Source organism: Lontra canadensis, unplaced genomic scaffold (assembly GCF_010015895.1).
Source record: "Lontra canadensis isolate GAN:19392208 unplaced genomic scaffold, GSC_riverotter_1.0 scaffold4, whole genome shotgun sequence".
Taxonomy (NCBI): Eukaryota; Metazoa; Chordata; class Mammalia; order Carnivora; family Mustelidae; genus Lontra; species Lontra canadensis.
In genome coordinates, this window is record NW_022630998.1 from 25,529,752 (window position 1) to 25,553,086 (window position 23,335).

General features: G+C 37.2%; 1 protein-coding gene across 17 annotated transcripts in view; it reads left to right on the top strand.

Moving 5' to 3' along the window:
* MEF2C (myocyte enhancer factor 2C) overlaps positions 1-23,335 on the top strand; it is a 159,722-nt gene that overhangs the window by 131,491 nt on the left and 4,896 nt on the right. For 12 of the 17 annotated variants that reach the window (XM_032846748.1, XM_032846783.1, XM_032846801.1 and 9 more), the window contains 4 exons: positions 17,175-17,347; positions 18,887-18,910; positions 19,787-19,916; positions 20,518-20,653. In XM_032846748.1, coding sequence (XP_032702639.1) covers positions 17,175-17,347; positions 18,887-18,910; positions 19,787-19,916; positions 20,518-20,653 — 463 coding nt within the window. The remainder of the gene's footprint in view (positions 1-17,174; positions 17,348-18,886; positions 18,911-19,786; positions 19,917-20,517; positions 20,654-23,335) is intronic. The other 5 variants (XM_032846821.1, XM_032846846.1, XM_032846863.1 and 2 more) reach the window with 1 other exon arrangement.

Genomic DNA, 23,335 nt, shown 5'->3' on the forward strand with positions numbered 1-23,335 from the left:
ATCCTAGATACAATCTCTGGACACAAAAGTACCTTTAGCAAGACTTACCAATTGAGTTCTCTGTGAATCATTTCACATTAAATGTGAATCTCTCTCCACCCAAAGAAGTACCAAACTCCTGGTAGAATGCATGTTTAAAAGGAGGGGGTATACCTCTGAAATGAATCATACCTTACGTGTTAACTAATTGAATTTTAATTAAAAATAAATAAATTAGTAAGAAAATAGTAAATAAGTTAAAAGGTGGCAGGGAGGGGCACCTGGGTGGCTCAGCAGGTTAACATCTGCCTTTGGCGCAGGTCATGATTCTCGGGTTCTGGGATGGAGCTCCACATCGAACCCTGCATTGGGTGCTTTGCTTACCCGCGAGTCTGTTTCTCCCTCTGCCGCTGACCCTCCCTCTTGCTCTTGCTCTCGCTCACTCTCTTGCTCACTTGCTTTCTCTCTCTCACAAATGAATAAATTTTTTAAAATTTAAAAAATCTTTAAAAACTTTTTTAAAATTAAAAAAATAAGGAGGGAGTGAGAGTATAACCATTCAACAATATTGTTAATAAAATAAAGCCAATTTTGACATTAAAATTAGCTCTTAGAGAATATGAATATGGTGTACTCCCAAAAAGCTGTTTAAATATATTTTAAGTCTTGGGGTGCCTGGGTGGCTCAGTGGGTTAAGCCTCTGCCTTTGGCTCAGGTCATGATCTCAGGGTCCTGGGATCGAGCCCCGCATCAGGCTCTCTGCTCAGCGGGGAGCCTGCTTCCCCCTACCCCTCTACCTGCCTCTCTGCTACTTATGATTCTCTCTGTCAAATAAAGAAATAAAATCTTTAAATATATATATATATATATATATATATATATATATGCATATAAACTCTTAAGGATTTCTTCCACTATGTCCAATCATGTTATAGGCATATGGAACCTCAGGGTTCCATATTAATTCGTGTTATTGTGATTATTGAGATATTGATGTCATTTTCAGAGCAGATGTAAGACAGCACAGTAGTTTTTAATGCAAACCACAGTTCACTATTGGTTTAACAAGTAACCATGGTAATTCCTGCAGCTGTAACATGATATACATTTAAAATAGTAGGAGACAGGCATGAATGACACAAGGTTATGTTTGAAATGTCAAAAAAAAAATTCAAGCTTATTAAAATATCCATGGACAACCTAATTAAAATATTTTGCCAAGGTCAAATATAATAGTCTGCTAATTATAAGAAAAGATAAAATCAGCATACAAAAACATTTTTATAAATATATCCATTTGGGGGAAATGTTTCTCCTTTGATACTGGCTCTTCACTAATTCAGTGAGTAATAAAGAAAAAGAATTTGGACTACACAGTGAATTAACAAACACTATCAGTGGTACTAGCTTCCTATTTTATCAACCTTTTAAAAATTAGGTAAAGTCAAATTAATGAATAAACTCAATATACTGTTTTTCTGGGCATTGAAACAAAGTGCTCATTTTTTCCCTCGAAAAATACTTTGAGGTTTGCAGCCTGAAAATTACAAAACCAGATCAAAGCCAGACCAGTGTTGCTCGGATTCAAGTCTCTGCCAAAACTACAGAATGGTAGGGACTAAGAACTGGATTGTCACAAAGACCAAGAAAAAGATAACTTTAAAAAATGGTTTTGAAAAAATAAATAAATAAATAAATAAATAAATAAATAAAAAATGGTTTTGATGTTATGATATTTTATCCAGTATCTCAGTGCTTTTATAGGAACAGCCAGTAGTGGTGAAAAAAGTTATCAGATGTAGTAAAAAAAAAAATATGGGGGAGATGGGTTACTCAGCCCTAATGGAAATAGACTCTTGTTTCTGCTTAATAGCTAGAATGCTTTAGGATTCTCTATTGAAAATAAGAAGTGTTTGGTTGTTCAATTATGCTGTCATTGTCAATTCTCTGACAGCCCACTAAGTTTAATGGCCCTCCAGGGACAGAGAAGACAGTCTTGTAAGTGTAAAAGTTAGCCACATACCCGGCTATAGCGTCATTGAACTAAAAAAATCTTACAAGCTTAGCAAATGTATCTTCCTGCATCAAGACCTCTACCACAGACATAAGAATCTTCTACTTCAGGGATGCCTGGGTGGCTCATTGGGTTGAGCCTCTGCCTTCGTCTCGGGTCATGATCTCAGGGTCCAGGGATCGGGCCCTGCATTGGGCTCTCTGCTCGACGAGGAGCCTGCTTCCCCCTTTCTCTTCTGCCTGCCTCTCTGCCTACTTGTGATCTCTCTCTCTGTCAAATAAATAAATAAAATCTTAAAAAAAACAACAACACCTTTTACTTCAAAAATAGAAGGAAACAAAAAGAAAGACACTCAGTTGCTCCACCTTGACGATAATAAACATTACATCCAGAGGAATATATCTCATAGCAATGAGCATATAACTTTTCCAGTGTCTATATATTTGTGAGAGAGTTAGTTCCTTACTTTTTAAAAATAGAGGAGGAAGCCCTTTCTAACTCTGGCTCCACAGAACACCTGTTGCAGATGCCACTTAGTAGAGGCAAGCTTGGCTGTCAGGTCCTGCTGCAGGCTCAGCCGTCTTCCCCTTCTTTCTCAAACCCGCCAGTATCCTGTGTCAAAGCTGAATATATCTATGCTGATGTCAGAGAATCACATAACACCAGGGGAAGCTAGGCCAGCCAGAATGTCTCTGCATTTTCAGAAAAGAAAACTAAGGCAAAATGGCCGAAAGATATCTTCCAAATTTCAAATATTGTCATTGAAATTCAAGGTCTCTGATCAAGTTAGAAAGTCTGAGGCCAAGTGCACACAATTACTTTTCCATCTTTGTATTTTTTTCAAAATCAGATCCTCTCAACCGGTAAAAAGAAAAAGGGGGGTTGGGTACAACTATGCAGAAAGGAAGTGAATTTAACAATTAGTGTGTACTTATAAATACCAAGAGACCAAAGAGATAAGGATTCTCTTTTTCAGTTCAGCTCAGTGATAAAGTAGAGCAACTTCCCCATCCAGCCTCTGAACTATAGCTCTCCCTTATCCCATCATCCAGTGGATCATTAAGTCTTACCAACTCTGCCTCCAAGGTACTTCTTAAATCCACTCCTTTCTCTCCATTCCCATCCCATTGCCCTGGTTCCAGCTCCTAGCAACGTTCCAGGACTGTTTCCAGAGCCCCCTAATTTGTCTCCCTGCTTCACATTGCGTCCCCCTCTAGTCTCCCCATGACTGATTAGCCTTTCTCAAAGGCCCACACTAATTGTAGGTCATCCTTCATGTGCCTTAAGTCCAGACATGGCTTCCTATCTCTCTCAGAATTAACCAGGAGCCTCTTATCTCTGGCCCAGCCTTCCTCTCTACTCTGAAACCTTCTTTTCTCCCGCTGCCAGCAAGAACCCTGCACTCTAATAACAGCAAACCTTTAAATTGCCCTTACTATGTGCTTTACAAAAAGGAACTCATTTATTCTCATAATGGTTCTTTAAAGTAGATATGTATGCATATTATGCCCTTTCTATAGATGGGGAGACTGAGACCGAGAGAGGTTAATCGCCCAATGGGGAACCCAGGCAGCATACATGCTCTTAACCTCTTCATTGTGCTGCCCCTTTGCAAACAGTGTTGAGGCCACTTGCCTTTACATATGCATTCCTAGTGCTCCCTTCCCTCAGCTTCTTCCTGCTCCTGAGCCCTCCTTGTCATCCCTCAGAATTCAGTACAGCCATTCAGGGGGAATTATACATCTCTTCTTTTTTCTCCCGTGGAAGCCTGTTCCCACATCACTTATCTCATTGCATTGTTATTGCATTGTCTGGACACACATCTTTCTCCTGGACACTCAGCCCTCCAGGGGCAGACTGTGTCTTTCTTTCAGGTTATATTCCCAGCTCAAGACATAAGAGAGAGTACATGGCAGATACTCAGTTAATGTTTGTTAGCTGAATAAAGGAAAAATTAATCTACTTGTCATGAATTTTTAATAATGTTGATGTGAGAAAAGAAAGAATACTTCAAAGAAATAATGTAATTTTAAATATAAAAAATAGACCCTCGATCTATAATTCACAAAAATAATATATTCTTTTGATAGTCATACAAAGAATAGTGAATTATCCAGTTAAGTGACTGAGAAACATTGGCCAATAAAGCTTTACTAACTTTTCCAACATACTTAATAGAAATCCTGAAGAACTGATACACAGCAGTAAATGAAATGTGGGTTGGTACATCAGGCCATCACAAACCACCTCTTAAAACAATAAACCTCTTATCACTTAAATTGAAGCGGTTTCAAAGATGAAGGCAAAAGGTAACAAAGAAGTAACAGGATGAGGTTGTACTCTTGATTTAAGGGACATACACAGCAAGTCATTATAAGACATTAGCAGTGGTGACATTTCTAGGTTTCAGTTCACAGTTATTCATCCAGTGCTTAGTCCCTTCCTCTCAACAGCCAAAATTGAAAGTCCCCGCTTTTTAAATTACATTTTGTCATAGCTGTGTAATTAAAGCTTTTAACATGCTAATCTTAGTGGTTATTGATAATTGAAGATCAAGTTCAGGTGGATTTTTGTAATCATTAGACTTAATAGAAATAAAAGGTAGGCACTCTCTTTTTCAACTCCACTTGATGATAAAGTATAGCATCTTTCCCATCCAATCTCTGAGCTATGCCTTGTTTTGGATTTTTTACTATCCTATTAGAACCCTTTATTTTCACGTTGATAACGTAGCTGCTTTTTTATTGAGTACAAAGTGCCAGTATGCTCAAGGATTCGTGACTGAGACAAAGAAGAGAAAGAAAGGGAAGGGTGGAGAGGCGAAGAAAGGAAAACATTTTAGGAATCTCTTTGAAAATTTAAGAGAATTTTACAATCTACATAGCTATGTGACAATAAGGCAAAGGAGATTTATGTATATTGGTTAATAATTTTAATTGGCATTTATTGTAAATTAGGTATAATTTTATAAAAAAGAAACTAACAGCTGTTTCCTTATTTTGATTGTTAATTGTTTACTATTTTATGCGTTTGGTTGTCAAGCATTGTCACTTCTAGAATGCTTAATTTATATCAGCTAAATACATGGAAACTTGGTGGCAGCGTACTGCTGCGGGTAAATCACTAAGTAGTGACTTAAAGAAGGAGCGCTCGCTTCCAGGCTCTGAAACCACTCCATCTAGCACGACCTTGGGCTGTGACTTTGAACCTTTGAACTCAGTACTCACATTGCAGATAAGACACAGACTTTACATGCAACGTTTTGTGATTATATAATCATAGACCTTCACTTACATGACTTTTTTTATAATTCATTTAGTACTGGAAAAGAAAAATTTAGCGTATTATAAAATAGAACTGAGGAGAGGAAAAGGTTATACAATGTTAAATTACTCTGTACCAGTGCCATTGTTTTGCAAGTATTTGTTTTTGAGGATACTTATCAAAAGTTTCTTGGCTGACTTTCTTATCAGCCAGAAAGACTTCTCTGCAGTTCTCACTCACTGATTTAAAGTATCAGCAAAGTAGTTAAAAATTCCATCTAAAAGGATTGGCTTTAACAAGTTTACATTTTTGTTACCTAACAATATACAGATTCAGACAATGTAATATTCAAGAAAGAGAGATGGATACTACTTAGTTGCTCTGAGACAAGAAAACTATTTTTGTTAGCATAAAATACAACTTTCTATTGCTTTTTTAAATACTGTTAAGCAGCATGTGAAAAAAATCAAATTAATAGTCGGATTCTTGTTTTGAAAATATTATTCTGTTAGTTTGAATTATTCTAAATAAAAATTTTGAATTCATTTGCAAGTTTTACCTTGGGAGTTCACCCAAAACATAGAGATCCATCAGTATTGCTTTATTATTATCCATGAAATTAAGTAACAGTGGTATTTTTAACCCACACCAAAGTTATTATCTAGATTTATTAAAGGAAAAAAAAAATTAGTCCTCTTAGTTGGATGATCTACAGCATATGATAATTAGCCATTGCCAAAAAAAAAAAATCAGTGTCCACTTCCCATACACAAGACCTGGAAAATTATAAATACCTTGTGATGCCATTTCCTAGGGGCCGATGTTGAAGTAGGAGAGGCAGGTCAAAGAGAAGGTAAATGAAGAATGTTACAGGCTAGGTCAAGATATTATAAAATCTGTTTTTGACCCCAGTAGTTTAACTTAATTCTTAAGGAGTTTGATTTCCACAGGGAAAAACAAAATTTCAAATTACAGCTCCCTCAGGAGTATTTGAGCAGATTTTAGAGTGCCTTGTGATTTCTGACCTCACAATTTATATCTTTTGTATCCCCATCTTCCTGTTACAGTCAGTAAAGCAATGTGAAAATTTGTCTCTTTGCTCATATCCCATTGACTTAACTTGAGAGCTTGACCAACAAAACTGTGGTTGTTTTAATATTAATACAAGCAGTTTAATATTTTCTCCTAAAATATTAGTTTTACTCAGCACTTTTCTTTGTTTCTCTTAGCAGTTCTTTTTCCTCAGACGCAAGTGGTTTCTCTTCTTGTTTCTAGCATCACCCTAAGATTTTATTTGGGGAGAATACAGAAAGAACAGGTCTTTTCAAAATCATCACTGATATGAAATTGTGCATCAATAGACAGTAGATGCTGAAGAAGGGATGTGGTTAAAAAAGCCCCTCTTTTGGAAATAAAACTTTTTACCTACCAGGGACTTTTTGGGGCTTCAAGGCTGTTGGCCAAGAGTATAATTTGCTGTTTTTAGACAAACTTTTGCCAGTCACTTAAATTTTACAGTTGGACTTGCATGGTGTGTTCACTCAAATCTCAGTTCAAAGAGTACTATAGTCATGATGACGTCTCATATTTGAAAGAGTAAATAAAATATATCCCTTTAGTTTATCTTCAACTAAAGGAAACTATATTGTACCAAAATCTGGATAAACAATTTTAATTTATAATCTATGGATGTGACCACAGGATGCTTTAATATTCACCGGGTTTACTTATTATTGTTCCTTTTTAATCGCTTTAACTGAATTTAATATTTACTTGTTAACTGTTTTACTAAACACTATGCCCTCCTTTCACAATTTCTTGACCTTACTATCCATGTACAACCTCCAGTTACGGTAAAGAACTGCTTATGCTCTATTTGCAGTGTGGGGGAGAAAACAGCCTGCTGTATTAATATAGGTTATTATTAATGTAGTAATAATAGCAAATCTAAATCTCTGGTCAATTTACATAAACATGATAACATTAATTTACATGACAATCATGAAAAAAGGAACTTTCAGTTTAACACTAAGCAACTCGGAGATAGCTAGAAAATCGTGGCGCAAAATTTTTGCACAAGCAGTAATTTGGAGAAATAATCCAGAGGTAGATATTTAGAAAAATGAAATAACCAGTGAATATCCATGACATATAAGTTATTCTAGGGATGACATTATTGCCCTTGGAAAGGCCGTGAATTCCCATTTTTAGGATTGTTGTGAAAATTAAATGAGTAATGACACAAGGCAGCACCTTGCACAGTTTCTTTCACCAGAGTAAGTGCTTATTAATAAATGTTCGTATTGTCAGTATTATAATTATCTATATTCTTGATTTCCTAAGGAAAAAATGAAGCTTAATGCCCTCCTAGTAATATTTATTAAATGTGTAATAAGCAAGTAGAGCACTAGTAGGCTTCACAGAGATGTCTGCTGCGGCCCCTACCCTTAAGGGTGGGGATAAATAGAATATAGGAATCAACCTGAGGCAGAACAGAAGTGCAATGCAGTACAGTGCAACACATTTCACTTTGAACATTATCATCTTCTGATGTGTTTGCAGCAGTTGTGTAAATGTTAAAACCACAAGTAATTATTCCTTCTCTTCTGTCACGTTCTCTCTAATTTGTACTGTCTCAATATTTTTGTTTATAAAAATGACTGAGAGAATGAACGATTGTGTCAATAATGAAGACACCCCCTCATTTTTAGCAAAGAGACAGCCCCAAAATCTCAAGAAGTGAACAATTAAGTGAGTCATAAATCTATCATTCATTGTTAAGTGGAATTTTTTTTTTAAGATAGCAAAGTTCAGTATCATTTTTATGGTGCAATTAAAAACTATCCCTTCAGTAAATCAGTACTCAAAGTAGAATGATATTTTGAGTGCCTTTGTGCATTGAAAACATCAGGTTGTCAAATTCCTCCTTATTTGCAAATGGAGCTTTTATTCAGAGAAATACAAGGATGCATTCTAAATCTGAAACATCTGGCTTTTGTAATAAAGTAGTAGAAGCAGCTTGTGTTTTGGATTCAAATCAAAACTGTCCCACTTACTGACAAGTCACAGAAGCTCCCTGAACCTCAGTTTCCTTATCTGTCAAAAATTGGGATGAGGGGCGCCTGGGTGGCTCAGTGGGTTAAAGCCTCTGCCTTCAGCTCAGGTCATGATCCCAGGATCCTGGGATCGAGTGCCGCATCGGGCTCTCTGCTCAGCGGGGAGCCTGCTTCCTCCTCTCTCTCTGCCTGCCTCTCTGCCTACTTGTGATCTCTGTCTGTCAAATAAATAATTAAAATTAAAAAAAAAAAATTGGGATGATAATGCCTGACCCACATGACTGCTAGGACAAATGAAAGACTCATTTGCCAAAACAAACCTGCTTTGTGACACAGACTCTCAATCTTTGAAAAAACAAGTCAGTAATAAGTAAAATGTCTTTTCTTCTGCCTCACAATCCAGAGCCTGTTGTATGCGCTGAATGTTCAACAGTCAGGATCTAGTTGGAGGTAGACTGTTAATTTCACAAAAGATATAAAACAAAACAGGTCCAAGAAATACCAAGGATAAGTCAGGTAGATATGAACTCCGTGAAGGTCTGATTCAGCATCAGGGTGACATGGTCAAGTAGAAGAGGCAAGCTCTTTGTAGAATGTCTACTGCCCTCTAACTGGTACAACCAAGAATAGTCTTGGCTTTTGTGTATTCCTGGAGTATTTTTCTAAGAATACACCACAAAAGACACTGAGGTTTCACAGGAGTTTCTTCATAGTCTAACATGATACATTATTGTATTATTTCCCTAAGAAACCCTCAGATAGAGTGGAGACTTGATCTTATGTTTAAGAATCTGTAATCAGGAGTCTTTACCAGGATAAGAATCAGAAAATCTGTTCTGCCTCTATTCCACAGTAGGCATATTAAAGTTTTCATCATTCCTAGATTTCTGACCTCCACATGTTTTGTGGTTGCCTTTTGCCTTAGAGCCATCCCATGAAAAAGATCTCCTTTTCCCTCAAAAAAAAAACAAAACAAAAACAAAAACAAAAAAAAAACCATGATTCACAATAGCTAAATAACATAGTTTCTGCACTTTTAACAAGGTTGAGGCATTCAAGGCTCAGTGAATATAACTGAATTCTAGAAGGCCATACTATTTTTCTACTAAAAACTATTTTAAGTGCAATGCTTCCAGTAGGGTAGGAGGAACAAGTTTACTATATACAATTTTAAAGTGATTTCAAATGACTGTGAAAAGACATATGTTTGAGATACAAAACAGTGTCCTGATACTGGAAACTAACTTATCCTAAACTAACTCAGATATAAAATTAACTGACGGTAGTGGGCATTATTATGTATGTGACACCTCTAGTTTAACAAGAAAGTATGCTATAAATGTTTTCAAATTCTTCCAGTGAAAGAAATAAAAAACCTAAATTGGTAACACCTTTTGCCAAAGTAAAAACAGAAAATCAATACATCAGAGGTTCAGCTGGGTGCTTTCCTGTGGCAGTTTGCCCCAAATTCCAAAAAATAAGATACCATTAACAAATTACAAAACAAAATCAGTTTATACACCTATGTATTAGAAATTATTCTCCAGGTAACAACTAATAGCAGATACTCTAAAACACTGAGCATTTCACCATCGTGTTAAGTGGCTCTGATGGAAGCTGTTCTCTTAAATTGACAATAGATAGGTAAACATCTTTACCCTCCATTACAGGAGAGGCTATTGACTAAAATATTACAGAATCTACCTTTAAGAGTATATTTAATCACCCACTCGAAATAGCACACTGAAAGTTAAACAGTTGCTCTGGCATTTAGTGTAGCTGAACCCAATATTTCCTATTTGTAAATATTTATCTATCCCAGAGACCAGAAATACGGTTTAGAACATCACCATTCTGTGCTCTTTGTCTAAGTTCAGCCTTTTCTCAACCAGAAATGCCATTTCTGCTGGCCAAGCTGACTGTGTTCCTGAAGAAACCCCATCACCTCTGGCTTAGGATGGCCCTTTGGGTCTCTCACATCCCTGGTCTCACCCTCTACTCCTTTCCTCTCTTCCTTCACATTCCTATAATTTTAGAATGAGATTTGACACAGGGGGTTTTCAGAATTCCGGAGTGTGCCAGTTCTCAGGGAGCAGGTCAACTGCCATCCTTCAGAGCGTGGCCTCTGGACACACTACTGGGTTCAAATCATGGCTCCACCCACTGGTAGCTGTTTGACATTGGGCAAGATGCTGGACCTCTCTGTTGTTAAGCTTTCTCATTATGTAACACAGGGATCCTGTTCGTACCTGACAAGGCTGTCAATGCAAGGATTCAAGGTGCTTTATATCCATGTATAATAGCCAACAATCCTATAGCGGTCACTGAGGGCCTGGTACTATTCAAGGTCCTCAAAATGTATGCTTGATGTTGTTGGTACTACTGATAAATAGTACTCTATAAAGTGTTTGATATTGTTAATATTATTGCATGGTCATGTTAGGGAAGGCTGTCTCAGACAAGTATATGAGAGTCTCTGATTCAGATTGCATTTATGCTTCTCTCACACCGATGAAATGATGGCTTAGGGTTAAGAAAGCTACGGCTCAGTGTGTTTGGAGGAACTCTAATGGAGACCTCCAAACCAGAACCTGGATTTATCTACTTTATCCTCCTTTGACCTTGACTCCTATCTGCCTTCTAGGTCTTCCTGTCTCTGCCGCCTCCTTCCTCACGTGGTCTGTGGCCGATGCATCCTAACTAGCTTTTCTATAGCAGTCTAACCTCTGATCTACCACTTGCATGGACACTCTTTTCCTAAAGCACAGTTAAGGATGTCACTTACCACTCACAAACTCTAACTTTGCTTGATTTCTATAGTATGAAGTTGAATAAACGTTTAGCGTAAAGACTAGGGTGTAACATTAACATGATCTGAGAAGTTTGTGTTAGTCAAACTTGCTTCTCCAGCTTCTGAAAACTGCATACTCTAAAACCACTGGTATTCCATTCTCATGGGAATACTCGTCCTTCCCCAATACAGTCATGACTCTGAGATCTTTTATGTGTTCCCTGTCTCCGGGAAGTCTCTCTCTCTGGACCACCTAGTAAATTCCTGCTCATTCTTACTTACCACCCTTCTGGCGTTCTTTTTCTTGGGATATCACACTGCCCGACTCTTGGTGGAACGTTCCGTATGAGTAAATTATGGTTGAGATGTATAGAGAAAACCTGTGGCAGGAAGCATAAACACTCGTCAGTAAAGAAGAAAAGAGCCTGTGCCTCGGAGTTTTCTTTTTCATCAGGGAAAATTCCTACTTTATTTGATTCTACCACTTGCAGTTAGTTAAGGTAATGTGCTGTGAAATGATTAACAGGTGCAACAAGTGAAAAAGAAGCTTCAATTAACTCTCTCTAAACAAATTTAGTAGTTGGGCACTTGCGTGATTTCCTGACTTTAATATCATATGGTTGATGAGCAGTTTGTCTCAATGGTGTACTTGGTCATCAGTGTGTAATCATTATCTAAAATAAGAAATGTTCTCAAGTAGCACGTAGGAGAGAGACCCTCGATATTTGAAATTAGCAAGTAATATATTACACTTTCGGTTCTCATCTCCCGTTCCCTCAGTAACTTAACTTTTGGTGCCATTCCTGAGTAGTAATTCCTAATTTTTCCAGCATAGTCTGTATATCCGTTTTGCAAGCATCTGAAACACTTGAAGAGCTAGTCCTCTGCGTGTATCACTGCTTCGAATTGCAACGAGATAGAAGGGACTGTGTGTTCAAGGTGGGCTGAGTTGTCTGAAAAGTTGTCTGAACTCTCGTGAAAGAGTTGGGGTGTTAGCTGATTCTTAAAAATGAATTTGAGGGGCACCTGGGTGGTTCAGTGTGTCAAGCCTCTGCTTTGGCTCAAGTCATGATCTCAGGGTCCTGGGATCAAGCCCCACATGGGGCTCTCTGCTCAGCAGGGAGCCTGCTTCCCCCTCCCTCTCTGCCTGCCTCTCTGCTACTTGTGATCTCTCTCTCTCTCTCTCTGTGTCAAATAAATAAAATCTTCTAAAAAAATGAATTTGAATTAAACAGGAGAGCAGGGTGCTTGGATGGCTCATTCAGTTAAGTGTCTGCCTTTGGCTCAGGTGATGATCCCGGGATCCTGGGATCAAGCCCCACATCGGGTTCCCTGCTCAGCAGGGAGTCTGCTTCTCCCTCTCCCTCTGCCCCTCTCGCCCCCCCCAGTCCCTGCTCTCTCTCTCTCTCTCTCAAATAAATAAAATATTAAAAAAAAAAAACAAGAAGAGAGAAAACACTGCTAGAGCAAAGACACAGGCGTATCCAGAGGGCTGTGAGGTTGGCTGTAGATATTGGGAATTAGGTGAAACAGAGGGAGTCAGACTATGCGCAGTTCTGAGAGCCAAGCAGGGCACTGACCCAACAGTGTTAAGTATGGTCTGAAAAAGTAACATAACAGAAACAGCCCTTTAGAAAAAATTTTAGAGAAATTCTTGAGACTCCGTTAGATTTATTGTCACACACGTGCACAGAAGTTTGCATACAGCTTTAAGGAGCTCACGATCTTCGTGAAACCAGTCTTAAGGTCTGGTGAAGAACCCTACCACTGGAGACCAGAGACCCTGATAAAAGACCAAGTCAAATGGCGATGAAAGCCTTCCTTAGGATGGTGGCAGTGGGGATGGAGGAAGGCATCTCTGAAGAAAAAGAGATTTGGTATCTGATTGGATAGGGAGCTGGAAGAGGAAGCAGGGATAGTCCAAGAGGACAATTAAGGAGACTGAAGAAAAAATGTTGCCCGTGAAAAAAATTAGCTGTGGTTCATAAAGACTAGTATCTGTTTTGTGCTTATTAGTTTTGTATGCTTGTATTTATAATGGAAGTCCTAGGGGGAAAGTGAAGAGATTCATGTCTAAACACCCAAGTAAGAGGAAGTTTTAGAACTTTGGGCTCAGAGAGAGCTAGCTACATGCTCAATTGCGCTCTGTGAGACAAGGCAAAATGTCCTTCTCACAACATCTTAAGCCAGGAATATGTTCTTTGAATTTACAACTTCTTAAAATAGGAGTCAATAAAAAAAAAAAAAAAAAAAAAAAAACAGCAAGTGTTTTCAAGTTAACTGGAGAGAAAAAAAATTTTTTCTCCTAACACCACATTTCAAGTTTTGTATATTTACACTAGTTTTAATATGAATGTTTAGAAACTTGTAAGCAATCGAGGTCGATGCTGTTATCCTTCCTACAAATTATATTGTGAATGCTTAAATTGTTTTATTTTATGTGAAACAATATTTTTAATCAAATCAAACTATAAAACAAACTGACTCTCAAGTGGGTCTGTTCTTCATTTCTTATAATCTATAATCAGGAAATCCATTCACTCACGCTTTGTAATTTTTGTGCTTTTAAGTGGTCAGAGGACTGTGACATCTGCATAAAGTCACATCTGAATCGATAGTGGTCCAGGCGGAGGGTAACTTTAAAACACAGCATGAAGAAAGGTTGAATATGTGTATTAGAAGGTTATTGAGAGCTGGCATTTCCCACCTCCCTGACCCCTGACTTTGAATGAGACCATTCTCTTCCGTGAATTTATCTTAAGGTAGGACAACAGCCTCCACGCAGGCCACAGCCTTCTGAGTGAGGAGGAGGCCCGCGGTTTCAAAGCCAGTTTAAATGCAGGCTCTTCTTAGCAGTAAACCACACGCATGTATTCATCATTGATTTTCAAATGATAGGTTTCTATATCACTGGTTTAGGATCCACAGTCTTGCATTCCTGAATCTATATTATGCCAAAAGAATAACAACTTGGTGGCTGGAAACAGAAATGGTTATTATACGGCTCCAAAATGCTAGCTGGCACAATATGCTAAAAACAGCAGAAATTCACCGGTAAAAGGCAGAATTTATTTGTTCTTAAAAATAACTTTATGCTCTAAAAATATGAATTTAAGAAGTGTCATCGTGGTTCAAAATATTTTATGTTCAATATGGAAACACCTTAAAATATGTGACTAATCTTCTAAAATGGCATAATTTCCAAATAACAGGAAATATTCCAAGAGAAAAATAGAATGCTTTCAAACCCTTTTTTTTTTTTTAGTTTTGAGGCATTTATTGGATGAAAAACTATAATGTATGTTTACTGTTTTGTTTTTTTTTTCCTGCTGCCCTAGATAATTGTTTTAAAATGTGGGCAGAAAGATGTAGGTTTTTGTTGGAATTTCTCAGAGAGTTTACTGTAGAAATTTTTTTTTTTATTTTCAAAAAAACCTTTTCTCAGAGCATCCGTGAACCATTTCCATTTTCACACACTGGCCCAGTGTTTGTCATATCACAGGACAACACATTTCACAAAGCGGTTTTACTTCCTTTTAGCAAAATAACTCCTCCATGCAAACCAGTATTGGCATCTACCAAGCAAGAGTTTTAGTTTCCTCTGATCTATTCAAGCTTCACTGCACTGCTTAACTGACTTTTTCCCCCTTCTTTTGAAATTACCCACCTAATTTTCCATTTAATTGTTTATTTAAACCAGATCTCACGCAGGCTTAAGAGATAAGTGACATATGTATTGAGTGTATCAGACTGAACTTCAGCTGACAGGAAAATATAGGGCAAATTTTGTCTTGGTTTTCTCAGCCTCTTTTTATCCAGTAGAATCTATTAATTAAAACTAGAGCCTTAACATACTCACAAGAATGATTCAGTTAAGACACATTAAATATAAATTTACTTTTTCAAGCATTTTTCTAAGTAAGCAAATTCTTTGTATCTCTCCTACTGATACTAGATAAATGTATTTGTTTCACATAGTAAATTTTGCCACCAAAAACTGTCCAAAATTAACTGAAAAAGAAAATTTTGGCTTTTCACATATTTAGCCAGCTGTAGAGAATTTAGTGACTTTCAGTGAAGTTTTATTATAGAAGAGTAATTTATATTCAAATTCAACCAACATTTCCTAAGAAACTACTGTGTCCTTGACACATGTTTTGGTGGGGGTGGGGGGTTCGTTTATTTTTATTTTTCTCCCAGTAACTTGGAGAATTTTACGGATGACCCAATTGACAGATTTAATCTTGTAGTTATTTGTTATATATTCAGCCTGTTTATTCATGCATAAAATGAGACAGGTAAATGAATGGGATATGAAGAACAAATGTGTTCTACACAGTTTGCCTCAAATGTATTTTAATTCAAAAGAGGTTTCCATAAATATTTCCTGAAATATACCTGTGCTTTGCCTTCCCACTCCCTCCTCATCTTTAGCTCAGGCCATCACCATAGTTTCCAGACTGCTTCATACTCCCAGACCTTCCAAATTACAGGATATCCCAATGCCGGTATATCTCTCTGTCCCCTTAGAGGCCTGTGTTCGGCCTCTGCTCTGTGACCCTCTTGGGTCTGCATTTCTACCATTTAAATCCAAGATGTATCAGCCTGGAAGTCAAGTTCTCCGTGTCCTTCTAAGGTCTTCGACTCTCCTCTCTTTTCATGAGTTCCCTACTAGCCAGTTTGCTCACAGTGTCCCTGATTGTGCTCTGTAAATTCCCACCTCAGCCCTTTCCCCGAGCCCTGTCACAAGCTCAACATGTCTTACTATCTCTTCTCCTTTTTCAAGGCCCACATCAACTCCTGCCTCTTAGGTGAATCTTCACTGTATAATCTGTTCCCTCCTAGGAGCTCAGTAACACTTAATCTGGATGGCATCTCTCTGTAGGCACCTTCCCCGAGGCCACATTGTCCTGGTTTGGACATTTCACATGTGTGTATTGGATTACCACAAAGGAATTGCAGGGCGTTTGAGGACTGGGGCCAAGTCCTTGCCTCCCCACAGGGTAGCACACAGTATCATTCGTCCTAGGGTAATAGACACTTGTGTTTTAGGATAATGATAATGATGACTGACTGTAACAGCGAGGTTTGACTGTCTCCTTTAGAGAACTTCAGAAAACAACTGTCTAGTTTTCCAGCAAGGATTGTCAAATTGGAGAGCGAGTCTCTATTCCTCTGCGTGAGCGGCAGCAGAAAAAAACCAGCAGATGATGTTCTGCCTCAGCTATGGTTGTACCAACTCCCTCCATAGCTCTTCCTGTCATGGAGCAACGTATTTTGAATTATGAGAAATGGCATCCTTCAGATAGCCGGTTCTGTTAGTAGCGGGTTAAACATCAGCTATCTACAGGAACCCTTTCAATGTCCCTATGAGATGACTCTTCTTGTGCCTTGGGGAATCGGCATCACAGTGGAGGCAACATGCCTTCATTTCAGCTCTTAAGAAGGAGTCCTGCTTTTGAAGGAGAGCAAGCCTTCAGGGTCATACGCTGAACTTGGGAGGAGGGCAAACCAGACGGATGAAAACCATAAGGAGAAACCACTCCAAGGAAAGGGGAACTCAGCAGCAAACTGTGGAAGCGGCTACCCCTCCTGCAGGTCCTAGAAATTATAGTCTTACTGGTATGCCCTTTCTTCACTTGAGGACACACAGACACAGAAAATAACACCCAGACCATTGAACTGAAAGAGTGAGTCACGCCAGTCAGACCTTTGCCAAGCTAGTCAATTGAAGTGCAGAACCGATTCTGTGCTTTTCTTAGACCCTGAACAACGGTCTGACTTTCTTCCTGAATTATTTTTTTCATAGAATAAAAGTATACGTCGATTTCTGAGCAAGTTGGTATATATTAGCTCTTCTCATTAAAACATCTTTCGTCTTCCTTCAGAGAATATTTAAAAACTAACTGGCCGGGTTAGTCTTCACATGGAGGCTGTTAGTCATCCTACAGACTTTGTTGTATGTCTTACCCTGTTAAGCTTTGATTTTTAATCTCTTATAGTGTATTCTCTAGAAACGTACTTGAATCTAGATTTCTTCCTGAATGCTCTCATTGTTTTGTGTTAACAGGGAACGGATACGGCAATCCCCGAAACTCACCAGGTCTGCTGGTCTCACCTGGTAACTTGAACAAGAATATGCAAGCAAAATCTCCTCCCCCCATGAATTTAGGGATGAATAACCGTAAACCAGATCTCCGAGTTCTTATTCCACCAGGCAGCAAGAATACGATGCCATCAGTGGTAATGCGAAACTACATTTTAAATAAATGTTGATAATGTTTTGTATATGTTTTGCTGTTTTTGTATCTTTCTAACATTTTGAATTACTTAGGTGCTCCCAGAAAATTAACTTATTGATGCTATTGCTGGAGCCCTGTTTGTATTTAGCCATTATTTCTGGTAACTGGTCCACATTTCCCTTTTCCATGTTAAAAAAAAAAAAAATCAAAAACAAAAAACCAACATCCAATAAACTCCCCTCTAAAACTCGTGTTCTGGGACCAAAAAAAGCATTTCCTTTTTTTAAGACCTGCAATTTATAATTAGAAAAAAATCATGACTTACTACTGCTTATGGTGCATACAGTTTGACCAATGGTAGAATCAAACTCACAAAATAGGGAATTTCATAACAGATGTTTATAATACTGAACTAGTTATGTCCTCAAGGTGCTGACAACCAAAAATCTTTTCCATAATTTCTAAATGAATGTTCTCATGTTAGTAGCTGCCCATTCTTTTCTTAGGTATATTGCAACGATTACTATAGCGCATACCTGTGTATTGCCTCAGTTCATCTTTCCATATATGCCCTTCATGCAAATAACTACCTCTGAAAAGCAAATTGTTTTAAAATCCTAGGCATTCTGAGGACAAAGGTTATATTTTACATCCAAAAAAAAAAAAAGTTGGCACTATAAGAAAAAATAAATAAATAAATAATTAAGAAGTATAAATAATATCCCTGGACTCTCTCATTTTCCTTTCTCCTGGGTCTGCAGGGCTAAGACGAAGATAATAACTGTGGGACCAAATTCAATAACAAAGAGACTTACATCCGTGTTCTCCAAATTAGCTTTGCTTAAGAGTGAGAACATTTAAAACCAAGATTCAGTAGACAAATTTAGATCATTCTGCAAACACATTTCTTTTTTTTCATTCTGTGCTCTGTGGCAAGCTTCAGGGTAAAACAGTCCTGCAAGCTGATTAGTTTATTATGGCACAGTGCAGATTAATTTTGAATATCAACCAAAAAAAAAAATCACATAATATGCAACATTCCCTTCGGAAAGACTGGGTCTAATAAATAAAACCTCCCACAGGGCCATAGCCAAGCGGTGTGGGCCTTGCATGGCAGGCTGTCTCTATCCGCAGATTTATTCTAAGTTCCTTAAAACTGATGTTCTCCCAGGGATCCTGTGAGTGGTCCTACAACCAGCCTCTCACCAGCAGCCAGTTGCCGCGCCCCCCACTCCTCCAGCAAGTGGGGTTTCAAAATACAATCTTTTTTTTTTTTTTCAAAACGTGGTGCTGAAATAATGAAGGTTGAGACACTGACCTGTGCAGAAAACTGGATAGATTGTCTTCACATTGGAGACAAACAGTTCATTAAGGAAAACAAAGAATGTCTTTGTAAGGAGTTATCTGTAGAGTCTAGGTTTTAAAATTGTTTAAACTGTTGTGTCTATCAGAAGATGCTTTGCCTTTTGTTGAAAAGATTTTGCCCAATTATAAATATTTACAGACACTAATTAATAAAACTCCTTCCCCATGCTCTCAGTCTGAGGATGTCGACCTGCTTTTGGTAAGTAGTAAGAGTACTTCCCTTAAATGGCACCTGCAAGGAGAAACCCAAGGTGACTTTTAGGTGAGGTGGCTCTAGTAAAATGGGAAGATTTCGAAGTTACCATAGTGTGTCCAAATGAATCATATTTAAATGCCATTAATTTCAAGTATCACACACCTGAAAACAATGTCAGGTTATTTATTTTTCTGTCTCAACCTTTGCAAGAGAAGACCATGTTTTCAGTTTATTTTAGGACTTGATTTATTGTAAAATTGTAACAAAAATAATTTCCTTATTTAAACCATGAAGATACTTATTTTTCTAAGAATTCAAACTGTCATGATTTTTAAATGTATGTGAATCTTTAATCTTCTTGCTGTAAGGAGTTAAATATACATGTTAGCTTGCTTTGCCATTTAGTTCTGAGGGAAGTTTAGAAAATCTGAAAAAAGTGGTCAGAGCACCACCTGCTGGTCAGAATGTAGCATGAAATTCCACCCATCTGCTCTGCTGTATATAGAACTGAGCATAAAAACCACCATGGTTGATTTTAATTTTTTTTTAATTTGCATTTGAATAAAAACTGAAACAATGGAGTACAGTATACATATTTCATCAGTTTTCAACATAGTCTGTTTTTACCCATAATAAAGCTTATGGTACTTGTTACTAGTTCAGTTGCCTAGGAGATACTGATGTAATGGGTTACTATGGCAACAACTGGTCTCTTGAAGGATTGTAAATGATAGGGTTGGCAGAGTTCATAGAGACACATGTTAAATGATTAATTTCATGAGACTTGTACCAAGTTCTTTATACACAAAATTAATACTGAAATCTAATTTTTAACTTTAAAAAATTCTATCAATAATGTCTCTTTATTTACTTTAAAAGAATCAAAGGATAAATAACTCCCAGTCTGCTCAGTCATTGGCTACCCCAGTGGTTTCCGTAGCAACTCCTACTTTACCAGGACAAGGGATGGGAGGATATCCATCAGCCATTTCAACAACATATGGTACCGGTGAGTAGCTTTACCATGTTCAAATAGTGCATTAAATACTTTTTATTAAAAAGCAAGATTTAAAAAAAGATATCACTCTTTAGTCTATTAGGAAACTTCATTTAGTACCTGTGGCATCCACAGACTATACCATTACCTATATGTTACTAAGACAAAGTGAATATCCCTGTTTTTCTTTCTTAAGTGACTGAAAGTTTTATTGACCTGACCTGAATTCAATATAAAAGGCCAATTTCAAGGAAAATGAGCCATTATTTCTTGGATATATAGAAAGCTCACTTTCTCAGGATTGTTTAAAAAACATTTCTAGATCATAAAAGATGTATATACTGTAATGCCAGATTGTAGTTCTAGTAAACTAAAATTGCAAGCTGTACTACTTTAAAGCTTTTGTGGAATACTTATTTTTTGGTAAACGAGACATCTCTTTTAAATTAAAATTGCTCCTGATGCTTTATCTCCTTCTACCCCGAGAGTAAGAGAGTTTATAATAATCATTACATGATACTAATAAGAGTATTTTTGAATTGGAAATGTGTATTTACCATTTGATAATTTTCAAATTGAGTGTTTTCCCTCATTGTTTTATTTATTGGTCTAGAGTACTCTCTGAGTAGTGCAGACCTGTCATCTCTGTCTGGGTTTAACACCGCCAGCGCTCTCCATCTTGGGTCAGTAACTGGCTGGCAACAGCAACACCTACATAACATGCCGCCATCCGCCCTCAGTCAGCTGGGGTAAGCAATATTATTTCTATTATAAAACACTTTGAGAATGTGTTCTTGGATGACAACAGCAGTCTCTAGATACTGTGCTCTAGTGTCCCATTAAAGGATGTAAAATTCTACTTTATCAGAATGGGAAAGTAATTATCAGATCAGTATCTTTTAAGTCAGTTAGATATTCCTTTCCTTATTTTTTGAGAGAAGGGGAGCTCTGTGATAATGAGATACATTACTTCCCTATTGTTTTAGGCTATGTTGGTTTCCACTTTGATCAATGAAAAACTTTCATTCAGTTGACTTTTCATATAGCTCACGTGGGACATAAGAAGACACTTATAAGTCCTTTAAATTTTAGATGTATTTGTGAACCCTTATCACTCAGCATACACCATCTAATTTATGCTAACCTTAACCTAGTACTGACAGGATCTCCTATTCCATTGATTTCATATATTTATAATGTACTCATCATGTGGTTATATATTTATAGATATTGCACAAATGTAAATATATGTGTATGTGCGCATACACTAATTGCCTAAATTTGGGTATAAAAATAATTTCTGTTGTTTTCTGAAATCAGAATATGTGTATTTCTGCCCCCTTGTGGTAATTTTGAGAAATGTCTTTATCATAAAAATGACTCCTGTCATTTATGTATAGAAATGTTCAAACCTTTAAAAAGCCCTGAATTCAGAATTCACACTCCTTGTAAAACATATGGTTTTTTTAAGCTTAAAACGTGAATCAAAGATCTGACTTTAAGTTTAACTAATAACTCCATAACTGCAGTTAATCTTCAGAAGAAAATACTAGGAAGATATAAAATATTGAAAGATAAGAGCTTATATTTTAGAAACACTCTATATGCCTACCTCGTTTTTACTTTTCTGCCGAGCCATGTGGTTAGAATAGTTAGCTAGCTCTATGCTTCTGGTTCTAAAGAAATGAGGATAAAACACTGATTAGAATAAAAATCCTTGACATCACAACTTCATCTCCCTGCCCTCCTAGCTTTCTTGTGGAATTGATTTCACATAGATGAGTGCTCTAGTAATAGAGTCTTCCCCCATTCACCATTTGCTTATGTGCATCCTGCTCACTGATCATTATTGTTGAAAATATAACCTTCCATGGAAACAATAAAATAAATTTACATGATATTATTGCTGTGCTTTCTTAAAAGATTGTTAACTTTGAAGATATATTAAATACTGATCAGCAACAGAGTTTCTCCTTTTAGGACATTTAAATTTTCTCAGAATTGTTAACTATGCAAGTAGACATTTACTGCAATAACTTTTTGAGATAATTATGACTGAGTACACGATACCATCCAGGCAATCTTGAAGTACATACATGCGTGTCGCATCGCTAGGGCTAAGCAGTGAATCCATTGTACGTGCTTCTTGGCAAAGATCAAGGCAGCTGTTCACATCTCATGTTTCACAAAATTCATCCATTAGAGGACTAGTTTTCCTTAAAAATTATCGATGTCAAAAGCCATATTATTTCATCTGAATGTGGCTTTCTTTTGTTTTTTGTAACACCCAACAATTTGCATTTTACATATTAATGTATGTATTTTAACTATACTGTAATCTTAAAAGTCACTTCTATTACATGGGAAGAATCTAATTCTCTGCTGCCCTTAATAAAAGCTTCCGTAAATGAGAAGGGAGAGAACTGGCCTACAGAGGAACCAAATTACAACAGCCAGGGATGAAGCATTTTGTTTAGTTCCGGTTTCTTTCAACAACGGTTCTCATGGTGCAGTATTTGACTCTGAACTTAGTCTATGAGTTTTTATTGCACTTTTAATCACTTCCTTTATCCCGCAAATAGATAGGATACCCCTTCCACACCTTCTGATTTTGGCCAGCCTCCTTCCTTCCTTCCTTTCTTCCTTCCCCCCTCTCTCTCTCTCTCTCACACACACACACACACACACACACACACACACACACACACAGGGTAGCTTTCTCAAAAAAAAAGATTCCTTCAGAGGGACTAGCCCTTGTTCACACAATTAAATGTTAAACTATTTTTAAAAATCCCAAGTTGTAAAATTTATGTAAAATAAATTATATGAGGTGCCTTAATTCCCTACAGTGTGAATTAATTCAAAAAAATCAGTATTTTTTTTAGGCTACAGTTTCCTCATGTCCTTGTGTGGTGGGTTCACGCTCCTCTGTAGAGATATAGTGTTTAGAGTAGAGTAAAATATATTTCAGCTTTTTCAAAGCATATATTCCCAGCCGCCCAAGATGGTCACCGTAGTTCTTTCCCAAAATTAAGAGGATAAAAGAGCTCTTCGTGTTTTGTTGATGGAAATACCTTCAATTTTTAAAAGCAGTACTTTTAACTCTCTATAGTATTTGATTTTATCTAACCAAGTCAGATAAATGGCATTCATTGATTTGATGCAGGAAGCAGAAATGACTGGCAGAAGGAACTTGCCATCAAGGGTTAGTGACAGTCCTTTGAATATGAATATTTGAGCAAATGACCCTCGAATTTTTAAGCGTTTTTCTCATAGCGCCTTAAAAAAGGGCAGCCTGTTTTCTGGAAGCATTTCTATACACCATCTTTGTTGATGTGGGTGTTTAAAGACAACTTTTTAAAAGGTTAAGTTAAATATAGTTTGATAGTCTAATTTCCAGGCGGAGGCAGTAAGAAATTTGAATAAAACTA